The sequence below is a fragment of the Peromyscus californicus genome, unplaced genomic scaffold (assembly GCF_007827085.1).
Source record: "Peromyscus californicus insignis strain IS unplaced genomic scaffold, ASM782708v3 Scaffold_2__1_contigs__length_46816999, whole genome shotgun sequence".
NCBI classification, from domain to species: Eukaryota; Metazoa; Chordata; class Mammalia; order Rodentia; family Cricetidae; genus Peromyscus; species Peromyscus californicus.
In genome coordinates this window covers 11,003,157-11,023,343 of record NW_026294540.1, presented here as the reverse complement: position 1 = coordinate 11,023,343, position 20,187 = coordinate 11,003,157, and the positions used below count along the sequence as shown (strand labels likewise).

Genomic DNA, 20,187 nt, shown 5'->3' with positions numbered 1-20,187 from the left:
TAATCACCTGCAGAGGTCAGACAGCCGTGTCTGGGCACAGACACACTGCACTTTAGCCATGTAGGATGTTTACGCTTCTAGAACTTTCACAAAGGATGGGTTAGTCTACCTCCTGTTTTTCATGTTCCTTCCCTTCGTGTTGATAGATAGACACAGGCTAGAAATAGAAGCACACATTCTTCTCCCATCTGCACTAAAGGTCACCTGGGGCCCAGGGCGATGTCACCAGGTAGCTGATACCAGGCCTGGAATCTGGCTAATACCAGGCTGTGGTGTCAGAGCAGTTGGGGGTGATGGAACAGGAACAGCCTTATGGGAACCACAAAAGGTGGAGGAGGGGGCACTGGAGAGATGATCCAGAAGTTAAGAGTGCTTACTGCTCTTCCAGAGGACCTGGGTTTGGTTCCCAGCACCCACATCAGGTCTCATAACCACCAACAATTCCAGTTCTAAGGGATCCAACACTCTCTGACTTCTGCTGGCATCAGGCATGCATGTGATGGACGTACACACACACACACACACACACAAACACACACACACACACACAGCTTTTAAGGAAAAAAGTGGCCAGGTTGTGGTCGTGCATGCCTTTAATCCCAGCACTCGGGAGGCAGAGGTAGGCAGATCTCTGTGAGTTTGAGACCAGTCTGGTCTACAGAGCGAGTTCTAGGACAGCCAGGAATACACAGAGAAACCCTGTCTCAAAAAAACAAAGAAAAAAAAAAGTGGGGACTGAAGGGGTGGCTCATGGGTTAAGAGAACTTAACTGCTCTGTCAGAGGCCCTGAGTTCAGATCTCTGCACCCTCTTCAAGTGGCTCACACCAATCTGTAACTCTAGTTCCAATGAATTATGCACCCAGCTCTGGACTCCATAGGCACACCCACATAAATAACCTTTTTGTTATTGTTGTTGTTCTGGTTTTTTGTGAGACAGGGTTTCCCCAGGTATCTCTGGTTATTCTGGAACTCACTTGGTAGACCAGGCTAGCCTCGAACTCAGGGATCCTTCTGTCTTAGCCTCCCGAGTGGTGGAATTAAAGGCAAGGTGTGCACTCCCCACACCTTGGCCATCCTTTGTTTTATAAACTGGAAGAGTCAGCCAGAAGAGATGGCCTATGCCTGTAATTTCAGCATTTAGAAATCAGAGGCAGGAGGATCACCATAAATTCTAGGCCAGCCTGGGCTACATAGGAATACTGTGTCTCAAAATAAAGTTGCACTGGGCAGTGGTGGCGCACACCTTTAATCCCAGCACTTGGGAGGTAGAGCCAGGCGGATCTCTGTGAGTTCGAGGCCAGCCTGGTCTACAGAGTGAGATCCAAGACAGGCACCAAATCTACACAGAGAAACCCTGTCTCGAAAAACAAAAAAAAATAAAGTTGCAGGGTGGCTGCTGCTGCACCATGGAAGATACAAGGCCAGGATGCTGGGATATCAGGGTGATGTGATCCATACAGAAAGGGCTGTTAGGTTTCTATAGAATAGTCCTCAATTTCTGAAATTTTAGCAACTAATGCTTTTTAAAACCGTGCAAACAATCTAAATGCCAAACCAACACGGCTGCTGCCTTCCTGACAGTTCATAGCGTTGGGGCAGAGCCCTGGGTGAATGGACAGTCCCAGGGCAAGCCAGGGCTACCTGGTGATGATCTCTCCATGGCCTCCACAGTCGCTCCTGGGCTTGGACCAGGGCCTCATTTCTCAATGAAGATGTGGGAGGATGGGGACCCAAAGCTTGCACCCTCCTCAGGATGCTGTGCCCATGAGCAACACAGTCTCATCCCGGGAGAGACATGTCTGTTGAAGGGTGAGCCCTTGAGTATGATTTAAATGTTCTGTTTGCTTTTTTGGGGGGGGGGGTTGTTTTGTTTTTATTTTAGCCCATTAAAGCTAGGGATGGAAGGGCTGGGGCAGGGTAGGGGCGTGGTTGAGGCTGGGCGTGGGCGGGGCCAGGCGGCGGTGGTCACTTCTTGCCTTTGCCCTTGCCCTTGGCCGCCTTCTCCCTCCCCTTCTCCTTCCCTTTCTCCTTCTCCTTGCCCTTCCCCTTGTCTTTGCCCTTGCCCTTGCCCTTGCCCTTCTTCTTCCTCTTGGACCTGAGCATGGAGCGCACCAGGTATCCCTTCCACACCGCCTGGATGAGCGTGGCGGCCTTCACCATGCGCACCATCTCGCGCTCCGCCTCCACCCGTTTCTTAGAGTTGATCTCACTCTCGGCGCGGATCTGGGCGAACTCCTCCACCAGCACCGCATGCCTCTCCTTCAGCTCCTCCAGCTGCAGCTTCTCCTCCTTGTGGATGCTCTCCAGGTCCTCGTATTCATCCTAGGCGAGAGGCAGGACTGGGGGCGCAGCACCTAGCATGGCCTCCCTGCTCCCCGGCTTCCGCCCCAGCCAAGTAGGATGCAGAGCCTGTCTGTACCTGGGCTCACTCCAGGGAGGACCCAACTGAACGGATCTCGGAATGGAGGGAGGAACAAGGGTTGTGAGTTGTGCAAACCTAGGTGTAAGTGCACATGTGAATGCATGTGGTGCACGTGTGTGTATGTGTGTGTGTGTGTATGTGTATTATAGGCTAAAGGTCAACGTCTGGCATCCTCCTCAATCTCTCGACTTAATTTTTTTTTTTTCGAGACAGGGTTTCTCTGTGTAGTTTTGCGCCTTTCCTGGAACTCGCTTTGTAGACCAGGCTGGCCTCGAACTCACAAAGATCCGCCTGCCTCTGCCTCCCGAGTGCTGGGATTAAAGGTGTGCGCCACCACCGCCCGGCGTCGACCTAATTTTTTGAGGTAGGCTCTTTTACTGAACCTGGAGCTTGCTGGTGTCACTGGGCTGGCAAATTCCCAGGGTCTGCCTCCCAGCACTGAGATTACAACTGCACACTTCGGCGTTCAGCTTCTCGCATGGGGGCTGGGGATGCGAACTTGGGTCCTGTGTTTGCCTGGCAAGCAGCCTACTAACTGAGCCAGCTCCCCAGTCCCTGGCCCCAGCTTTGAAATGTAGCTTCTCTGCGCCTTTAGGAGATTCCCTTTTAAGCTTCTGGTTTTCCAGACAATTCCAAGTACCCGGGCCAGTTTCTGGGATCACGTGACCTTCCAGCTTCAGTATGAAAGGCCCCTCAGAGACACAAGGGTTGGAGTCCTGGTACCCCGCTAGGTGGCGCTGGTGAGTGGTGACTGAACCATGAAAGCTCATCGCTGGACAGGAGGAAGGGGCCTTCCGGGAGGAAGTAGTTCACTGGGGAGTGGACCCTTGAAAGGTATCTTCTTTTCAGTCTGTGTCTCCTTCCTCCTCTTCCTCCTCCACCCTTTCCTCCTCCCTCTCCTCCTTCATTCCCAGCCATGCTCCCCTCTCTGTGACATTCCCACCTCAGGCTCAAGGCAGTGGGGTCAGGTGACCACAGACTGAACTCTCCAAAGCTCTGAGCCCAGACAAACCTTTCTTCCCTTTCTCAGGTGTTTCATCACAGTGGCAGAAAGTTGGCTACTGAGGCGCTGATACCCCACAGTGCCAGGACACAGTGAGGCCGTGGGGAGGGGAAGGAAAGCCTCCACCAGTGAGGCGGCTTCACAGAGCCTCAGAACAGAAAGATCCGTCTCGGGTGACCCCGAAGTGCCCCCTCTGTCTCTCGCCCCTCTTGTATAATTCACACCAACTTCCCCTTCTCTGCTCTCTCTCTACCGCTTCTTCCCACCAGCATCCCTGAGTAGCCACCGCGGGCAGAGCACAAGGACTGGGCTGACAGAGTCCCTGCCAGCACGGATCCTGTGGCTCTCGGTGGACTCTTTGCAGGGTCTTTGTTGTAGTACTGGACCCTGTGCACGCTAGGCGGGTGCTGAACCACCCAGCCATGTCCCCAGCCACACAACCTCCGCCGGGACCCAGGGTCAGGCTGAAGGGGGCCCTGCTTGCCTGTCTCTGACCAGGCTTGGCCTTAGACTGTCTGGTGTGAACCCTCAGCTCTCCAGCCTGGCCACCCAGGTCAGGGCCAGGTGCCACCCATGTCACCGGCAAGTGGGTGGGGCCATACAGGCCCCCACTGCAGGTCAGGACTTTGTCTAGACCTAATTCGGGGCTCAGACACATTCAGTAATGGTGTCTCATTAGCCCTCCCACCAGGGTCCCAGGACAGACATCACAGCCTGTGTTCCTCATGGTGAGATACAAACTTAAAAAGGCCAACTGATGTCGGGTGACACAGCTGATGAGTGACGCCAGTTTGGAACCTGCAGGTGACAGTGAGGACTGTCTATACTTCCCTGTCTTATCGTGGGGCCTGGCACCTTTTAGGTGCTCAGCGAGTGCTGAGTGATGGTAGTGGGGTGGACCCCCCTCTGAACTGGGAGCAGGCAGGAGCTGAGCCAGGCTGGAGGAGGGGACCCCAGGATGCAGATATTAGATGGAGCCACATCCTTCTGGATGGATCTGGTTTTCACAGTTTCCCACTTTTCAGGTCTTCTTACCTAGACCCTCCACCCCTGTAGACCTCCCACCACCCACACCTGGACATGCCCCTTGAGGCCAAGAGTCTCCAGGGGGGCTCATACCCAGGCCATCCTGGGCAGCTCCTACCCGAGTCCCATCCCTCCCTACCCCTCAGGCGGAACCCCCAGCACATACCTGCTTCTCACTCATCTCCATGTCGTATTTCTGGATCCAGTTCTCAATTTCTGTCTCCACTTTATATTTTTTCTTAAAGAAAAATAAAAAACTCCAGGGTCAGTAAATTGGCTCAGTGGGTAGGTCGAGCCACTTAGGACTTGAGTTTAATCCCCTGATCCCACAAGGTGGCAGGAGAGAACTAATAACAGGGCTGATCTCTGATCTCCACGTAGGCATTGTGGTACATGAACACGCACGCGCGCACACACACAAACACACACATACACACACAAACACGATAATAGAATAATAGTTTATTTTAAAGGGTCAGCTCCCAGCTGGGGGTGTGGCTCAGAACCTTTGCCTAGCACGAATGAGGCCCTAAGTTTAAAAGCTAAATATACAAGAGGCAGGAGAGATGGCTCAGCACTTAAGAGTACCAGTTTCAGGCCGGGCGGTGGTGGCGCACGCCTTTAATCCCAGCACTCGGGAGGCAGAGCCAGGCGGATCTCTGTGAGTTCGAGGCCAGCCTGGGCTACCAAGTGAGTTCCAGGAGAGGCGCAAAGCTACACAGAGAAACCCTGTCTCGAAAAACCAAAAAAAAAAAAAAAAAAAAAAAAAAAGAGTACCAGTTTCTCTTCCAGAGGACCCGGGTTCAATTCCTAGCACCCACATGGTGGCTCACAACCCTCTGTAACTCCAGTTCTAGGGGCTCCAACATCCTCTCTGGTCTCTAAGGACACTGCACACATGTGGTACACAGACATACAGACACACATGTAGGCAAGACACCCATATACATAAAATAAAAACTCAAAGAAAAAGAGAACACTTGGGCCAGGCATGGTAGCACACACCTTTGATCCCAGCACTCGGAAGGCAAAGGCAGGTAGATCTCTGAATTCAAAGCCAGCCTGGTCTACAGAGTGAGTTCCAGGACAGCCAGGGCTACATAAAGAAACCCTGTCTCAGAAAGAAAAGAAAGAAAGAAATTTCTCCCCATACATAAAATGAAATGAGATTCTGCCATAGACAGGCATGAAGCAAGACAAGGTCTCCATCACGGTGAACTTTGAGATGGCGGTGACGGAGGAGCATCCCTCCCACCTGTGCTCCCCCCCCCCCCCCGAGATACCACCCATGTTGGGCTTCCCCACTCCTGGGCCAGCCCTGCCCTGCCCTCTCTGCCCCTGAGACCTCAGGGCACCTTCCTCAGAGCCTGCTCCACCTCCCGATTCTCCATGACCAGATTGTGGTACTGTGAGCGCAGTGCCAGGATCTCTTGCTGTATCTTGGCCAGCCTGGCCTGCGAGGCCCGGTAATCCATCTTCTGCTGTTTCTCCGCCTCCTGCTTGGTGCGGAGGAGGCTGTTCTCCGAGAACTTGAACACCTGGTGCAGGTGGTTCTTCAGTTCTTGGATCACAAAGTTCTCCTTCTCCACCTACACCGGGATGAAGGAGGACAGGGCCCCATTGATATCTGCACAGCGCCCCCCCCCCAATCACCGGGGCGGGGCAGCCGGCCTTTGGCTGGGCCCTCCCTTAGGGTTCTGAACCAGCCAGGCTTATGCTCATCTCGGGCCCGGGACCACATGCTCCCTTCCATCTAGGAAAGGGGTCAGCAAACACAGGCTCAAACCCAGACAGCCACATCTGTCAATAAAGTATTATTGGGGCACAGCCCTTTTGGTCTGATACTGCTCATGGCTGCTGCCACACTAACAGCAGAGTCATGTTGAGACCACTGGCCCACTTGAGCCCAGCACGTGGATTGTGTGACCCTTTGGAGATGAGATATAGAGCCAAAAAAAAAAAAAAAAGGGCAGGCTGCCGCCGCTCACCTGTGACAAGTGTGCAGGAAGACAGTAGCCTCTGGGGACCCACAGCCATCAAGATATGACAGATCTGAACTGTAGCTGACCCGAGACTCATTATAATACACTAACAGTCAAATCTGGGCAGGGGTGGGGTGGTCAAAACGCACAGACAGGTACACTTGAAGCTGCCTGCAGGACTACTGAATGTTCAAATATTCAAACCTTTCCATAAGATGAAGCGCAGCCCGGTGTTCACAGCTGCAGAGTAGCCTGCTAGACCTCTCTGTGCGTGTGCATGTGTGTGCACGTCTTGCGTGTCATCCACTTCTCACTGGCCTGGAGCCTGTTGGCTAGGCTAGGCTGGCTGGCCACTGGTCTCAGGGGTCCTCCTGTCCCTGACTCCCCAATGCTGAGATTACAGAGGTACGCTACCATGTCAGCTTAAAAAAAAAAAAAAAAAAAAAACCACTGTGCTCCAAGGCTCAAACTCGGGTCCCTCAGCTTGTACAGAAAGCTTTTTATTCAGAGCATGCCCGGGCCTGTACTTTTCTTGAGACAGGGTCTCTCTGTGTAGCCCTGGCTGTCCTTGAACTCACTCTGTAGACCAGATTGGCCTTGAACTCACAAACATCTGCCTGCCTCTGCCTCCACAGTGCTGGGATTAAAGATCCTCTCCAATACTGGCCAGCCCTATACTTCTTTTTATAATAAGCTTTCACTTTTCTTTTGCTTCAGTACTCTTGGGCTTCAGATTTCTTTCAAGATTTAATATAATTTTAAAATTGTGTGTGTGTGTGTGTGTGTGTGTGTGTGTGTGTGTGTGTGTGTGTGTGTATGAATATGTGTGTGAATATGTGCACATGAATGCAGGTACCTGTGGTGTCCAGAAGAGGGCGACATCCCTGGGAGCTGGAGTTAAAGGTGTTTGTGAGTTGCTGGACATAGGTGCTGGGAACTGAGCTCTTCTGCTCTGCTAGAGCAGTATGTACCGGAGGGTGGTGGCACAGGCCTTTAATCCCAACACTAGGCAGGCACAGGCAGGGAGATCTCTATGGGTTCAAGGCCAGCCTGGTCTGTGGCATTCCAGGCCAGCCAGGGCTGTATACTGAGACAAACAAAGGCTGTATACCTGTCTTAAACAAAGAAAGGAGCAGGATGCACTTTTAACCACCGAGTCCTCTCGCCAACCCTCCCCCATGTGTCCAATGTCTATTCCTCATAAGAGGAAGAAATCACTTAGTTGGTGACACAGACACTTTGTCGGCCCTTGGCTGGGAAGGCCTTCCTCACTTGTCTAGCTCAGCCCCCCTTTCTTTATCCTTCTTGTCTTAGTGGCAATGTCCCTGGTCCTTCTGGTCCAAGTTCAATTCTCTTGTATCATCCCTCCATAGTGCCCTGTCCTTATCCGTCATCATACTTCAAAATAGCAGTCAACTAATTCCTTAGTGCCTTCCTTGTGTCCTGTGAGCTCTTGAGGCTGGGTTTACGTAAAGGCATACCTCCTAGTGAGATGTGCAGAACAATCTCTATGTAGTAAATGAAGAGAAAGCTATTTGAATCAATGAGAGAAAACCCAAGTCCCAAAGAGTTTGGCCCCTCGGGCGCAGTTCCTCCCGCCACTTGAGGGATGCTGGGAAGTATACCTCTGCCTCCTTATTCTTCAGCACCTCTGCCAGTTCAGCCTGGAGGCCGTCGATGACTTCTTGGTTCCTTTCATTCCTCCGGTTGATGTCCTGTAGGAACTGGTTCTTCTCCTTCACTTCCATTGGGCTGGTGATTAGCTTTTCAAAGAGGAAGCCCCGCAGCTCCACCAGGCTGTGGAGGAGGCGCTGGGCCCCTGGGCTTCTGCCTGGCACCTGCATCTGCACTAGGGTGATGACCTGGGAGTCACTGATCAGGAGCCTCAGGATAGTCTTGGTGGAGTCTCGGAACTGGTGTGCCAGCGGCCACAGGCTGGCCCTGCATAGGTCTATGGACAGTAGGCGGTCTCGGTACCAGCCTTCCTCAGCTTCCTCCACTTCTTCTTCCAGACATTTTTGTTTCTCCTGCAGGATGCTGGCACCCTCCAGCAGGGGCTGGCCAAGGTCCAAGTGTTCTCTCACGGCTCTCACCAAGTCTTCAGGGAACATTCCCTCCAGAGCCTCTGGGTGAGACTCCACGTAGGACATCAGGGTCACCAGGCCCACCTTTTGTATGCCTTCATCCAGGACTGACATGATTCTCTTGGCCTCGATGGTGCTGAGCTTGGATTTGGATGGGACCAAGGTCTTCATCGGCACAGCCGGGATTAGGTCCGTCCTCAGTGGGATTCTTTGGATAGCCAGCCCGTGGTAGGAAGGGGCCATGCTGAAGACCTCTAAGGTCATCTCTGGAGCAGCTGGCTTTGCCTCTGGTTATACTCTGGTACTGAGACGTTGGCCAACTCAAGGCTCTCCGGGCTTTCACAATCTCCAGCAACCCTGCTAAGGAAGGGGTAGCTGTTAGTTATGTCACTGAGGGCCATGATGACCACTGTACAGAACCTGGAAGCTACTTTTAGCTCTTTGGTTTTGTGTGTGTGTGTGTTTTTTTTAATTTTATTTTTTGAGGTAGGGTCTCTTATAGCCTAGTCTGTCCTTACCCCGGATCCAAGTGCTGGGATTACAGGTGTGTACCACCCTGTCAGGCTTATCTTTTAGCATTGTGACGATGCTTGGTACTTGATTGAGCCACTGGAGTGAGAGGGCGGAGGGTGGAGGTGAGTCCCAGACACATACCAGGCAGGAAGCAGTCACTGTTCTGAGGACCTTCATATGGGGGTTACCCAAGCGGCAGAATCGTAGAGAGGCCAGCTTTAGGCAGCTGAGGTCACCTAGCAGTGTCCACAGCAGGGAGCCACACAGGAAGAAGATGGGAGTGGAGGGCTCAGGGGCAGCGGCAGACCCCAGAGGAGTTGAAGCTGTGGCTGAAGCGCGGTCCAAGCTAAGCAGAGCGTGGAAAATGTGCTCTGCCCCGACCTGCATTTCCTCCACGTTGACCCCACACCCACTGTGTCCTGGGTCAGTGGGCCAGGACACAGAGGAGGCTGGGACAAGGAGCCACAGGTCACAGAGTAGGACGGGACATGGACGGAGCAGGATGAGTCACAGAGCAGGAGAGGACATGGACACGGTAGAACAGGTCACAGAGGAAGACATGGATAGGACAGGCCGCAGACAGAGCTGAACAGGTCCCAGCCAACAATGGGGCCAAAGCAGGCTGGGGGGTGACAGTGCACCAGCACACGTCAGGAGTGTGTGTGTGTTTAGGTGTGTGTCATGTGTGCATATGTGTAGGTGTGCATGTCTGTGTGGTGTGTGCATGTGTAGTATGTGCATACGTGTAGGTATGCATGTCTGTGTAGTGTGTGCATGTGTGCTTAGAGTGCATATGTGTGGGGGTGAGCATGTGTGTGTGGATATGCATGTGTGTGTGTGTGTGTGTGTGTGTAGTGTGTGCATCTATGTGTATGTGTGTGCACATATTACACGTCCATATGCAGACCAGAGGTAACCACTGGGTGTCTTCATTTATCCATCCCTTCCTTGGTTTTTGAGACAGGGTCTCTCACTGAACCTGGACCTCACCAACTCAGGTAGGCTGACTGGCCAGCAAACCCCAGGACTCCTCTTCTCTCCACCTCCCCAATACCAGGATCACACACTGTTGCTGAGGCCCTTGTCTTTTTATGTGAGTGCTGGGGACTGAATTAGCTCATCAGGTGTGTGTGGCAAGCACCTTCCCAATGCAGCCATTCCCTCCCCTGGCCCGGCACTTGGGAGGCAGAGGCAGGCGGATCTCTGAGTTTCAGGATAGCCTGGTCTAAAGTGAGTTCCAGGACAGCCAGAGCTACATAGTGAGACCCTGTCTCCAAAAAAAAGCAAACCAAATATTACTGTGACTTTGGTAGCACGGTGGCTGTGTGGCGGGAACTTGCAGCGGCCCCACTTGAATCCCAGTCATTGCTGAGGGGCTGGGTATGGTTACTCCTGGGGGCGGGGCCTGGTTCCCTTTGCTGTAAGGTAGGAAAGCCTTGGGTTCCACAGGAAGCTTGGAGCACCAGGCTCGGACATGGTGAGTCCTCAACAGCTAATATTACGTTATAGGCCCAGGGAAACTGAAGCGTGAGTCTGGAACACCATGAATGCCATCTCCATGTTCAGCCTGCCGACAGGCTCCGAGGTTCGCACACAGACCTGCTCATTTGGCCACCATCTCTCCTTTCTCCGAAGAAGTGCCCGCCAACAGAGCAGGGGCTCGTTGGGTTTGTTACACACTGTGACTAGGGAGGCTTGGAGGGAATGTGTGTGTGTGGGGGGGGGGACGACAGAGGACTCACACCTTGAGTTCCTAGCTGCCAGCACTGGAGGGGACAGTGGCGCTGATGTCTCTGTCTGCTCAACTCTGTGTCACTGTCAGGTAAAGGCGCCCGGTTTCCCTCGGGAAGCATATGTCCCCCGCCCCCATCACAGGCAGTTGCTCTGGTTTGCACAGAACCCACAGGTTCATGTGTTAAAGCGTTGGTCCCCAGCCCACAGTGCCATGGCCATGCAGAGGTGATGGGACCTCTCTTTAAGAGGTGGGGCCTGGAGGGGAGGTTGTTGGGGTTTTTTCTTTTTTGGGGGGTGGGTGAGTGTTGAGACAGAGCCTTACTATATAGCCTGAAAGTCACTATGTAGACCAGGCTGGCCCTGAACTCGCAGAGATCCTCCTGCTTCTGCCTCTGGCTCCTGAGTGTTGGGATTAACCTGGCTGGTGCAAGGTCCTTAGGTGGCTGGGGCTGTGCCCTGGAGGGGACACTCACACTGTCTCTCTGTCTCTTTCTCTCTGTCTCTCCCCCTCCCCACCTCTCCAATTGGAAGTAAGCAAGCTTCTCTCACAGGCTCTGCCATGATGTGATGCACTGTCCGGCCACAGCGTCCAAAACAGAGGAGCCACCAGCCATAGACCAGACGAGCCTCATAAGTCATTCACCTCAGGGACTTTGTCATGGTAAGAAAGCTGACTAATACAGTAAGTAGTCTTGGTGGGACTGTTCATCAAGTATTCCTGTCCACTGTCTCAGCGGAGCAGGGACTCTGCCTGAGGGGAAACCACGGGGGTGGGAATTGCCAAGCTCCCGGCTCCTTCCTGAAGACCCTACTAATCCAGACCCTGAAGTGTGTGTGTGGGAGTGGTGGTGGACGGACACAGCCTTCTTGGCTTCTGTCTGAGTTCTGAAGCCTGGTTGGTCAGCGCTGGTTTTCATTGCTACGCTCAGCCTCTACACGTTTCTGTTGTTTGTGATCAGGAAGGCTCAGCTGATCAAATATTCAATCAGAGAGCCTCTTAGGTGATCGAACAGCATAGGAGCTGATGATGACGGTCACAGGGACCCAGATAAAGATGGTGAAGGAGAAAGAGCCATGCAAAGCCACAGAAGACTATCTTTAGTTCAACAAACCGCAGACAGCGAGGCAATTGGGTAAGTCTCTAATACGTCTCAGGACAGAGAAAAGAGGCGCCAGATCTGTTGTGAAGGATGGGAGGCTCCTTGGCTAGACAAAACATGTCCAGAGTCTGGACCTTCTTAAAGGCTGAAGACCCAAGGCGGCACCATCTTGCTTCCCTGGGACTCATTCCCACTTCCTGCTCTCTCATCCACAGAGTGAGTTCCCCAGGGGCCTTTTCCTGACTCTAGAGTGTTCTGGGCAACTGTGGAGCCTCTCCCTGGCCCCTCTGAGGATGAAGGGTCCCTGCCCCGAGGCCACAGGATGAAGGAAGGAAGTGCTGGATGGACACACGTTTCCACGCCATCCTCAGCGTTCTCTAGGCATCAATCAAGATTCCCAGGATTCTTGGGAGACGAAGGCTGGAAACTCAGAGCCACGGGGAATGTTTCCAATTTGCTTTCAGCCAAATTGCCTCTTTTGCTTTAAAGGGCAAGCTTGTTTTCTTTGATTACCAGGATGCCCTTCAGTTCTTGACAGCTCATTTGGGTGAACAGGGGAAGGGGAAGGTGTGGGGAGAGGGGTGAATGATGACGCCAGCGAAAACTACCCGAGAATCTTTTTCCTTGAATTCTAATGAGTGTTCCATGTCCTTTCTGATGCCACCAACCTTCATATTGAAATTGTTGTCAACCCAGCCCTCCCCTTTTAAAGCTTCCTGCCCTGAGAGTCAAGCAGGGCTGCAGATACACCAGGTTTTAATTGCCATGAATTCTATTGATTTATCTTTATCATGCAAATAGGCCTGTTGGATATTTATTACTCCGTTCCTGTCTTGGAAAAAAATGATTTGAACTAAAGGATCCCCACCCCCCACGCACACACTTGGAAAGAAGACGAAAGAAACCCGTGACTATTTCACAGACCCAGTACTGGCTGTGGGAGGCCGGGGTAGGGAGAAGGGTGTCTTGGCTTAAGGACCTTTTTTGTAATACTGGCCAATGTTAGAAGTTACCTATGTGCCCAACTGTCCTAAATGTACCTGTGACCGCAGCACTCTGGAGGTGGGGGCAGGAGAATCACAAATTCATGACTATCCTTGGCTTCACAGTGAGTTGAAGGCCATCCTGGGCTACATAGGGAGACTCTGTCTCAAGCAAAATTACAAAACAAAACAAAAAAAAAAAAACAAAACAAAACAAGAAGTACTTTCTATTGATGAGTTCCTTTGGTCCTGAGAGCCCTGCAAGGTCATCTTTTTTCCTCCATTTCACAGACAAGAAAAGGGAGCTGAGAGCAGTAAAGAAGTCCAGTCAGTCATGAGAAGAGCAGTAAAGGAGTCCAGTCAGTCATGAGAAGAGCAGTAAAGGAGTCCAGTCAGTCATGAGAAGAGCAGTAAAGGAGTCCAGTCAGTCATGAGAAGAGCAGTAAAGGAGTCCAGTCAGTCATGAGAAGAGCAGTAAAGGAGTCCAGTCAGTCATGAGAAGAGCAGTAAAGGAGTCCAGTCAGTCATGAGAAGAGCAGTAAAGGAGTCCAGTCAGTCATGAGGAAATCTTCCACCCATAGTTGGTGTGTTAGTTCAGTGGGTAAAGATGCTTGCTTGCCTCCAAAACTGAGAACCTGAGTTTGATCCCCAGAACCTATGCTGTAAGGAGAAAACCTACTCTCGAGAGCTGTCCTTGATCTCCACACATGTGCAGTGGTATGACAGCACTCACACACATGCATCATGCACAAAATAATAATAATAACAATAAGTAGTAGTAGTAGTAGAAGGAAAACTTTTATCCTAAGCAACTATCACATAGTAGATGCTCAGTGAACACATAGGTGTTGGTAAATGAGGAGACGGTGGCCCTGCCTTCCCATCATTTCCTGCAGGATGATGCAGATGCAGTACTGAGTTCACAAGTCAGATCATGTCCTCACTTAGAGACAGACAACAAGGTCATCTGGGCTTGTTTCTTGTTTACTAGACAGGATCTCACTATGTTGCCCAGTCTGGCCTTGACCAAGTGATGCTCTGCCTCAGCCTCCCAAGTAGCTGGAAACTGCATCTTGTCGATTTTATTTGGTTCTGAAGACCCCTGGGGTGGGCTGTGGCAATGGAGCTGGAGGTAGACCCGCCAATAGACAGGATCTTGGCTGTGGCCAGAGGCTTCGGTGCTTCAGAGACAGGGCAGTGGCCAGTCACAACTGGGGATAGATGTTCACATTGCTGCTTGCAGTGGCCAACCTTCTGCAACTTGGGACAGACCTTGGCATGGTCACCTGACCTTCTACAGGTTCCAAAGTGAACAGGGAAGCCAGGGGCTCACTGTGTGGTAACTGAGTTCATTTGGAGCCCAGTCCCTGTGGCTCCCAACCAGTCATATGGGTTTGGATGACCACCCTCTCTAAGCTTTGGCTGCCTCTACCGTAAAATGGGGACAGACAGGGGACTTTACAGAACTCTTGAGTGAACGTAATACTGCCAAACATGTCCAGCTTTTATGACTTTTATTACTAACACTAAAATGACAAGCAAGAGCTGTAAAGGTGGCTCAGTGGTTAAGAGCACCTGTTACTCTTGCAGGACCAGGGTTGGTTCTCAGCACTCATATGAAGGCTCATAGCTGCTATTTATAGTTCTCCTTCCAAGGGATCCAGTGCCCTCTTCTGGCCTCTGGTAGTACTGCACACATGATGCACATCCATCCATCCAGGCAAAACATTCATATACATGAAATTAAAAAAAAAAAAATCTAAAAGAGGGGGCTGGAGAGATGGCACAGAGGCTAAGAGCACTAACTGCCCTTCCAGAGGACCCGGGTTCAATTCCCAGCACCCACATGGCAGCTCACAACTGTCTGTAATTCCAGTTCCAGAGGATCTGATACCCTCATACAGACATACATTAAATAAATAAATCTTTTAAAAAAAATCTAAAAGAAAGAAAGGAACCCTAAAGTATGACTATGGCACATCATTCTGCAGACTGAACAGAGGCAGGAGAATGCTAGGGGTGTTAAGTCCCAGGTTCAGAGAAACCCCCCGCCTCCTAGGAACAATCAAAGAGTTCCAAAGGACACTGAATCCCTTCTGGGTTCCACATCAGATGGTTTGAACTCCTTTCTTGGTCACGATATGCTTTAGAAATGTGCATTTCTAGTCACACATGACTGTACGATAGATTATTTTGGTGTTTCAAAAAGAATGAAGGGCTAGGAGTGGTGCATCTGTTTAGCATGTGTGAGGTTCTGGGTTCTATCACAGCACTAATACACACACACACACACACACACACACACACACACACACGTGTACACACATATACACAAACTAAGTAAATGAAATAGAATTTAAAATAGAGACCAGAAGCTGGGGTAGGGTGGGATGTGGTGGCGCATGCCTTTAATCCTAGCACTTGGGAGGCAGAGGCAGGTGAATCTCCAAGTTTGAGGCCAGCCTGGTCTACAGAGTGAGTTCCAGGACAGCCAGGACTGTTACTAGAGAAACCCTGTCTCAGGAAAACAAAACAAAACAAAACCTTCTTCATCTTTAGAAAATATCAATTACCGGAGTGTAGAATATCAATATTATCAACAAATGTAGGAAGCACAGAATTTGTGTTTGCCTGGAGTTTTGGCGCTGGAGATTAGACTTTTTTTTTGGTTTTTCGAGACAGGGTTTCTCTGTGTAGTTTTGCTGCCTGTCCTGGAACTTGCTCTGTAGACCAGGCTGGCCTCGAACTCACGGAGATCGCCTGGTTCTGCCTCCCGAGTGCTGGAACTAAAGGTGTGCGCCACCACCGCTTGGCTGGAGATTAAATTTAAGGTTAAAAAAAAAAACTCAGAACAAAACAAACAAGGAAAAAACTTAAGGCCACACATGTTCAGCACACCCAGTGCCGCCCAACTGCATTTAAAAATAATTTATTTATTTTTATTTTTAGTTTATTGGTGTTTTGCCTGCACGTATGTCTGTATGAGGGTGTTGGATCCCCTGGAACAGGAGTTACAGACAGTTACGAGCTGCCATAGGGTTGCTGGGAATTGAACTGGGGTCCTCTGGAAGAGTAGCCAGTGCTCTTAACCACTGAGCCATCTCTCCAGCCTGAGCCTGCATTATTCTTTTATAATTAAACCTGTGCTGAGAAATTTTAGAGGGAAAATGCATTTCTTTGTCAATTAAAAGAAAAAAGTCACCTGCATTTGAAAGCATTAGGTTTAAAATATTTTCATTGGCTACAGGATCTAACCTGTTGCTATCGTTGCTATAATAAAAGGTGAGGTTGAAAGATACTTTCCCCTGATGCTCTGTTTCAAATGTTCTCGATTTTTAATCACTTTTAATTCCAAGAACACTAACTAGGACCTCAAAGGAAAACTGTGTGTATGTGTTGAGTGTGGGGGGTGAGGTGGGGTATGTGCATGTGAGTTGCAGGTGTTTATGGGGCCAGAAGAGGGCGCTGGATCACCTGGAGGTGGAATTACAGACAGCTGTGAACCACTTGATGTGGGTGTTGGCAACTGGGGGATCCTCTGCAAAAGCTGTGTGTGTGCTCTTAATGAGCAAGCCATCTCTCCAGCCCCCCTCTTTAAGACAGTATTTCATGCAGCTCAGGCCGCCTCCACTATCCCCAATAAGCACTCAACAAACCCAGGTTAAATATGTGAATGTTTTCAGTATGGGCCAAGAAAATGTCCCTGGAAATATTTTGACAGGAAGAGTTAAGGTAGCGTGAGTCATGTCGGGGAATCACCGCAGTTAGCTGAGCAGTCACCGTGTGGCTGAACCTGTGCCAACCCTTCACTGCCTCGCCTCATTCAACCTTCCCAAGAAACTCTTCCTCCTCTTCAGAGTGCACCAGGAAATCACATTTTAAATATATGAGCTAATTTTTAAAGTTAGCACCAAAGACAAAATTCTGTGTACAATCAAAATAACCAGGGTAGAGAGAGAGCTTGGGGGTCTTAATAGCCCTGGCTGCTCTTGCAGAGGAGCCAGGCTTGGTTCCTAGCATATACATAGTGGCTCACAACCACCTGTAACTCCAGCTCCAGGGGATCCCATGCTCACTTCTGGCCTCCTCAGTCACAGCGCACACATTATACACATACATACACGCAGGCCTCACAGATACACATAAAATAAAAATAAACACATCTTTAAGTTTTTTTTAAAAGAGTGTGTACAGCTCTTTCAGAGGACCTGAGTTTAGTTCCCAGCACTTATGTTCGGCAGCTCACAACTGCCTGCCTGCCAGTAACTTCAGCTCCAGGCTGGAGGGGATCCAAAACCCCTTCCTGGGCTCATAAGCATGTACCCCACCAACACACAGAGAGTGGTCAAAATAATAAAAACAAATCTTCAACAAACAAGTAGCAATTAAAAAAAAAAACTAACTAGGTCAGGCGCAGTGGCACACTCCTTAATCCCAGCACTCAGAGGCAGCGGCAGGTGGATCTCTGTGAGTTCGAGGCTAGCCTGGGCTACAGAGCGAGTTCCAGGCCAGCCAGAGCTACATAACGAGACCTGGTCTCAAAAACAAAACAACAAACCCCTAATTTAAGCATACACTGAAGGGGGATCCTGCACAGGGCAAGCTCGCCTCGGAACATAGGGTCCTTAGTGGGGACAGTGGGTGCTTCACAAACCAACCCACCTTCTTACTTGAACTAAGTTCACCCGGATGTCTACATAAATGGTACCACTGAGGGGTAAGGGGCGGAGCCATGAAATGACAGGTGGATGGGACAGGAGACGGGACTATCAAAAGAGGATGCTCGGTGGTCCTTGCAGGAGGCCTAGAAGAGGCCTGGACCGAAGCCGGGCAGGGGAGTGAGGCCCTGAGATAAACGGGCTGGCAGTAGGACACGGACCCCTCGAGGGGGTCACTGGACGTGGCGCACACGGCACGCAGCCCCGGGGCTTCCCCCGCTGTCACTCACCGGCACCTCAAACTGCAAGCAAGTTTCTCTGCCCACGGTTCACCATCTCCGCGGCTCCTGTGTTGCTAGGTTACGCGCCAATCTTAGAAGGCGGGGCTCTGTGTTTGACTGACCTCCTTTTTCACCATTCAACTTCTACTCGGGCGGCCTTGGCTCCGCCTTCTGAGCGATGACCAATCAAAACCATCGTACCTCTGACGTTTCTCCAATGGAAAGACCCGGGATTCTCGTTGGTTGAGCGAGTAAGGCGGGGAAAGGAGTGGGGCTTCCTCGCCCCGCCCCCTCTTCGGGAGGAGGGACGCGAGAACGATGAGTGACGTGCGGATGACCCTGTCACATTTCATTGCGGCCTCTCTGCTGGCCAATGAGCCGTGGCTTGGGGTCGTGGGGCGGGGCTTGCGGGGCTGAGTGACCGGAGTCGGCGGATGCAAGGGCTGGCGCAGCTGCCGCTGTGGCAGCGGTGAGGCGGCGGTGGCGGCTGCAGCGGCTCCGCTGTCGGGGTATTGGCAGCGGCAGCTGCGGGCTGAGCTGCGTTGTGCAGATCCGGTGCACGGTGCGGGATCCCGGGACGGCGCGTGTAAGAATCCGAGGGGTGCGCGGGCTTGGCTCGAGGACGGGGGTCAGGGGTCAGAGGGCGCCGAGAAGGGGCTGAGACGGGGGCCGGGCGCTCCAGACGCCCGAGGCGGGGCCTGGGGAGGTTGCCCGCGTGCTTCTCCCCCATGCACATCCACTTCTCCCTGCACCTTGCTCTTTGCCTTGACTTCCTGGGGCGACCCGGGTCGCGGGCGGGGAGCGCGGGGAACTGGAGCCCCCGCGCATTCCTTCTCCTCCTCCCTTCCCTCCCGGCTCACCTCCGGGCTATGACCTCGTGACCGGGCCGGGGACTCCTGCTTGGGTCAGCCTGCTTCAGGAGACAGACAGCGGGATGGCAGCTAGCTCTGTGATCCCGGGACCTTACTCCAGGGGTGACTCCCCCCCCCCCCGGGGGTGACCCTCTCTAGAGTGAAAACCGAAGTCTGCCGTAGGGCAAGCCCCGAGGAGCCCCGAGTTCTGCCTCTGGGTCTGCTGTGTGACCTTGGACAGTTTCCTTCCCTCTGGGCCTCATTTCTTTCTCTTTAAAAAGTCATAGGCTCGTTGGGAGGAGGATGGCAACTTCAAGGCTATCCAAGACTAGACAGGACTATCCCAGTTTCAAAAGACAAAAACAACGAGAAAGGGAAAGGAATTGCTGGATCTCACTTAAGTGGCGTGCAGTTTCTAGGAATAGTTACGTGGGAAGTGCCTCACTCAGTTCGTGCCACCTGCTTTCCAGTCGGCCTGAAGGAACTTGTGGTTGTTTACTCGCGGGAGAGGAGTTAGCCACGCTAGCTAACCCAGGCTCCACCGAGGGCAGAGCTGTTGAATCTGAGCCAGGAGATTGTTTCCTGTGGGTGAGGTCTCAGCTGTGCTCTGTAGATATTTAGTGGCCTCTTTGGACTCCCTCGAGATCATTCCCAAGTTGTGACGCCAGAAATATTTCTAGACGGTGGGGACAAAGTCACACCAGCCTGGAGCCATTGAGGTAAGACAAGGCTCGCAAGAATGGAGTCATATGTTCAGCAGTTAAAACGGAAAACCCATTAGCTATGAGGATACTAGCAAAAAAAAAAAAATTAGAAAAACCTATTATGAGTTGGGAGAGTTTCTTGCCTTCCAGAAAAATAGAAGAGTGTGCTGTCACAGCCTTCTGTGGCTTCAAGGAAGTATGTTAGATGAGTGAGCTTAGCCAGTACTTGGCGCGCTGGGAGAGGAGAAAGTTAAATCAGACTGAAAAAACACAGCACAGTCCTTCAGACAGCCAAATGATGGTCTCTTGTGGTAGTTCCCCTCTTGTCTCTCCCCTTTCCTGAGATTTCAAAGCAAAATAAATCCCCAAATCTGGAGGAAAAAGGAACAAACAAAACCAACAAAAAACTCCACCTGCAGGAAGTTTACTGGGCAGAGAATTGCATGCTTAGCTGGCTGCAGCGTGGTGTTTATCTCTCCTGCTGCCTTGGCTGAAAGAAACCTGCTGTCGGTGTCTGTTGGGTGAGGAGGCATTGCCCAGTTACCCTGCCTTCGTTGTTGTTGGAGTCATAATCTATCCTGTGCACAGGCCACAGCTGGAGGCTGCTGTTTCCAAGTTCAAAGGTCTCCGGGCAGATCTGCTGAGCCCTGCTTTTCCTTTCAACTCAGTAAGCAGAAGTGGGTTGTATGAACAACCACTCTTCACACACCAGTTCTTTTTTAAGCCTGAAGGGAAGGACGCGTCCTTTGAAGAGGACTCTGATTTCCAAGTTGTAAAAAAAAAAAAAATGTGCAGGTCCCCTTTTCCTTATCAAACATCCCCCTCGAGGAGGTGCGTACAAGAAC

At 51.4% G+C, this 20,187-nt stretch overlaps 2 protein-coding genes and 1 long non-coding RNA gene across 4 annotated transcripts in view; 2 read left to right on the top strand and 1 right to left on the bottom strand.

Annotated features, from left to right (window-relative positions):
• Positions 1-575: 575 nt before the first annotated feature.
• Iqcd (IQ motif containing D) lies at positions 576-17,946 on the bottom strand. Of its 2 annotated transcripts, none has more exons than XM_052755214.1 (5): positions 17,797-17,946; positions 8,060-8,878; positions 5,808-6,041; positions 4,619-4,690; positions 576-2,323 (listed from the first exon to the last, which is right to left on the bottom strand). In XM_052755214.1, the coding sequence occupies exons 2-5, from the start codon at positions 8,780-8,782 to the stop codon at positions 1,967-1,969; spliced, it is 1,386 nt and encodes a 461-aa protein (XP_052611174.1). In that variant the 5' UTR covers positions 8,783-8,878; positions 17,797-17,946; the 3' UTR covers positions 576-1,966. The 2 variants fall into 2 exon arrangements, with proteins under 2 accessions (XP_052611174.1, XP_052611173.1); XM_052755213.1 differs by having other exon boundaries at positions 8,060-8,875; positions 17,797-17,945.
• On the top strand, positions 2,206-16,084 carry LOC128120956 (uncharacterized). Its single transcript, XR_008222027.1, has 5 exons — positions 2,206-3,257; positions 10,541-10,698; positions 11,317-11,426; positions 11,725-11,898; positions 12,081-16,084. It is a non-coding gene; the product is annotated as an uncharacterized LOC128120956 (long non-coding RNA).
• Positions 17,947-18,197: 251 nt separating the features above from the next.
• Positions 18,198-20,187, top strand: part of Tpcn1 (two pore segment channel 1) — a 56,892-nt gene continuing 54,902 nt past the window's right edge. The window contains exon 1 of the mRNA XM_052755211.1: positions 18,198-18,373. The gene's annotated coding sequence lies outside the window, so the exon portion shown is untranslated. The remainder of the gene's footprint in view (positions 18,374-20,187) is intronic.

Bases quoted from the DNA above. Each gene is read 5' to 3' on its own strand.
- Iqcd (XM_052755214.1), bottom strand. From the start codon at position 8,782: ATGACCTTAGAGGTCTTCAGCATGGCCCCTTCCTACCACGGGCTGGCT. The intron at 4,691-5,807 runs GTGCCCTGAGGT...TTTTTCTTTAAG, and splicing joins TGGAGCAGGCTCTGAGGAAG to AAAAAATATAAAGTGGAGAC. The intron at 2,324-4,618 runs GTATGTGCTGGG...CCTCTCGCCTAG, and splicing joins TGGAGATGAGTGAGAAGCAG to GATGAATACGAGGACCTGGA.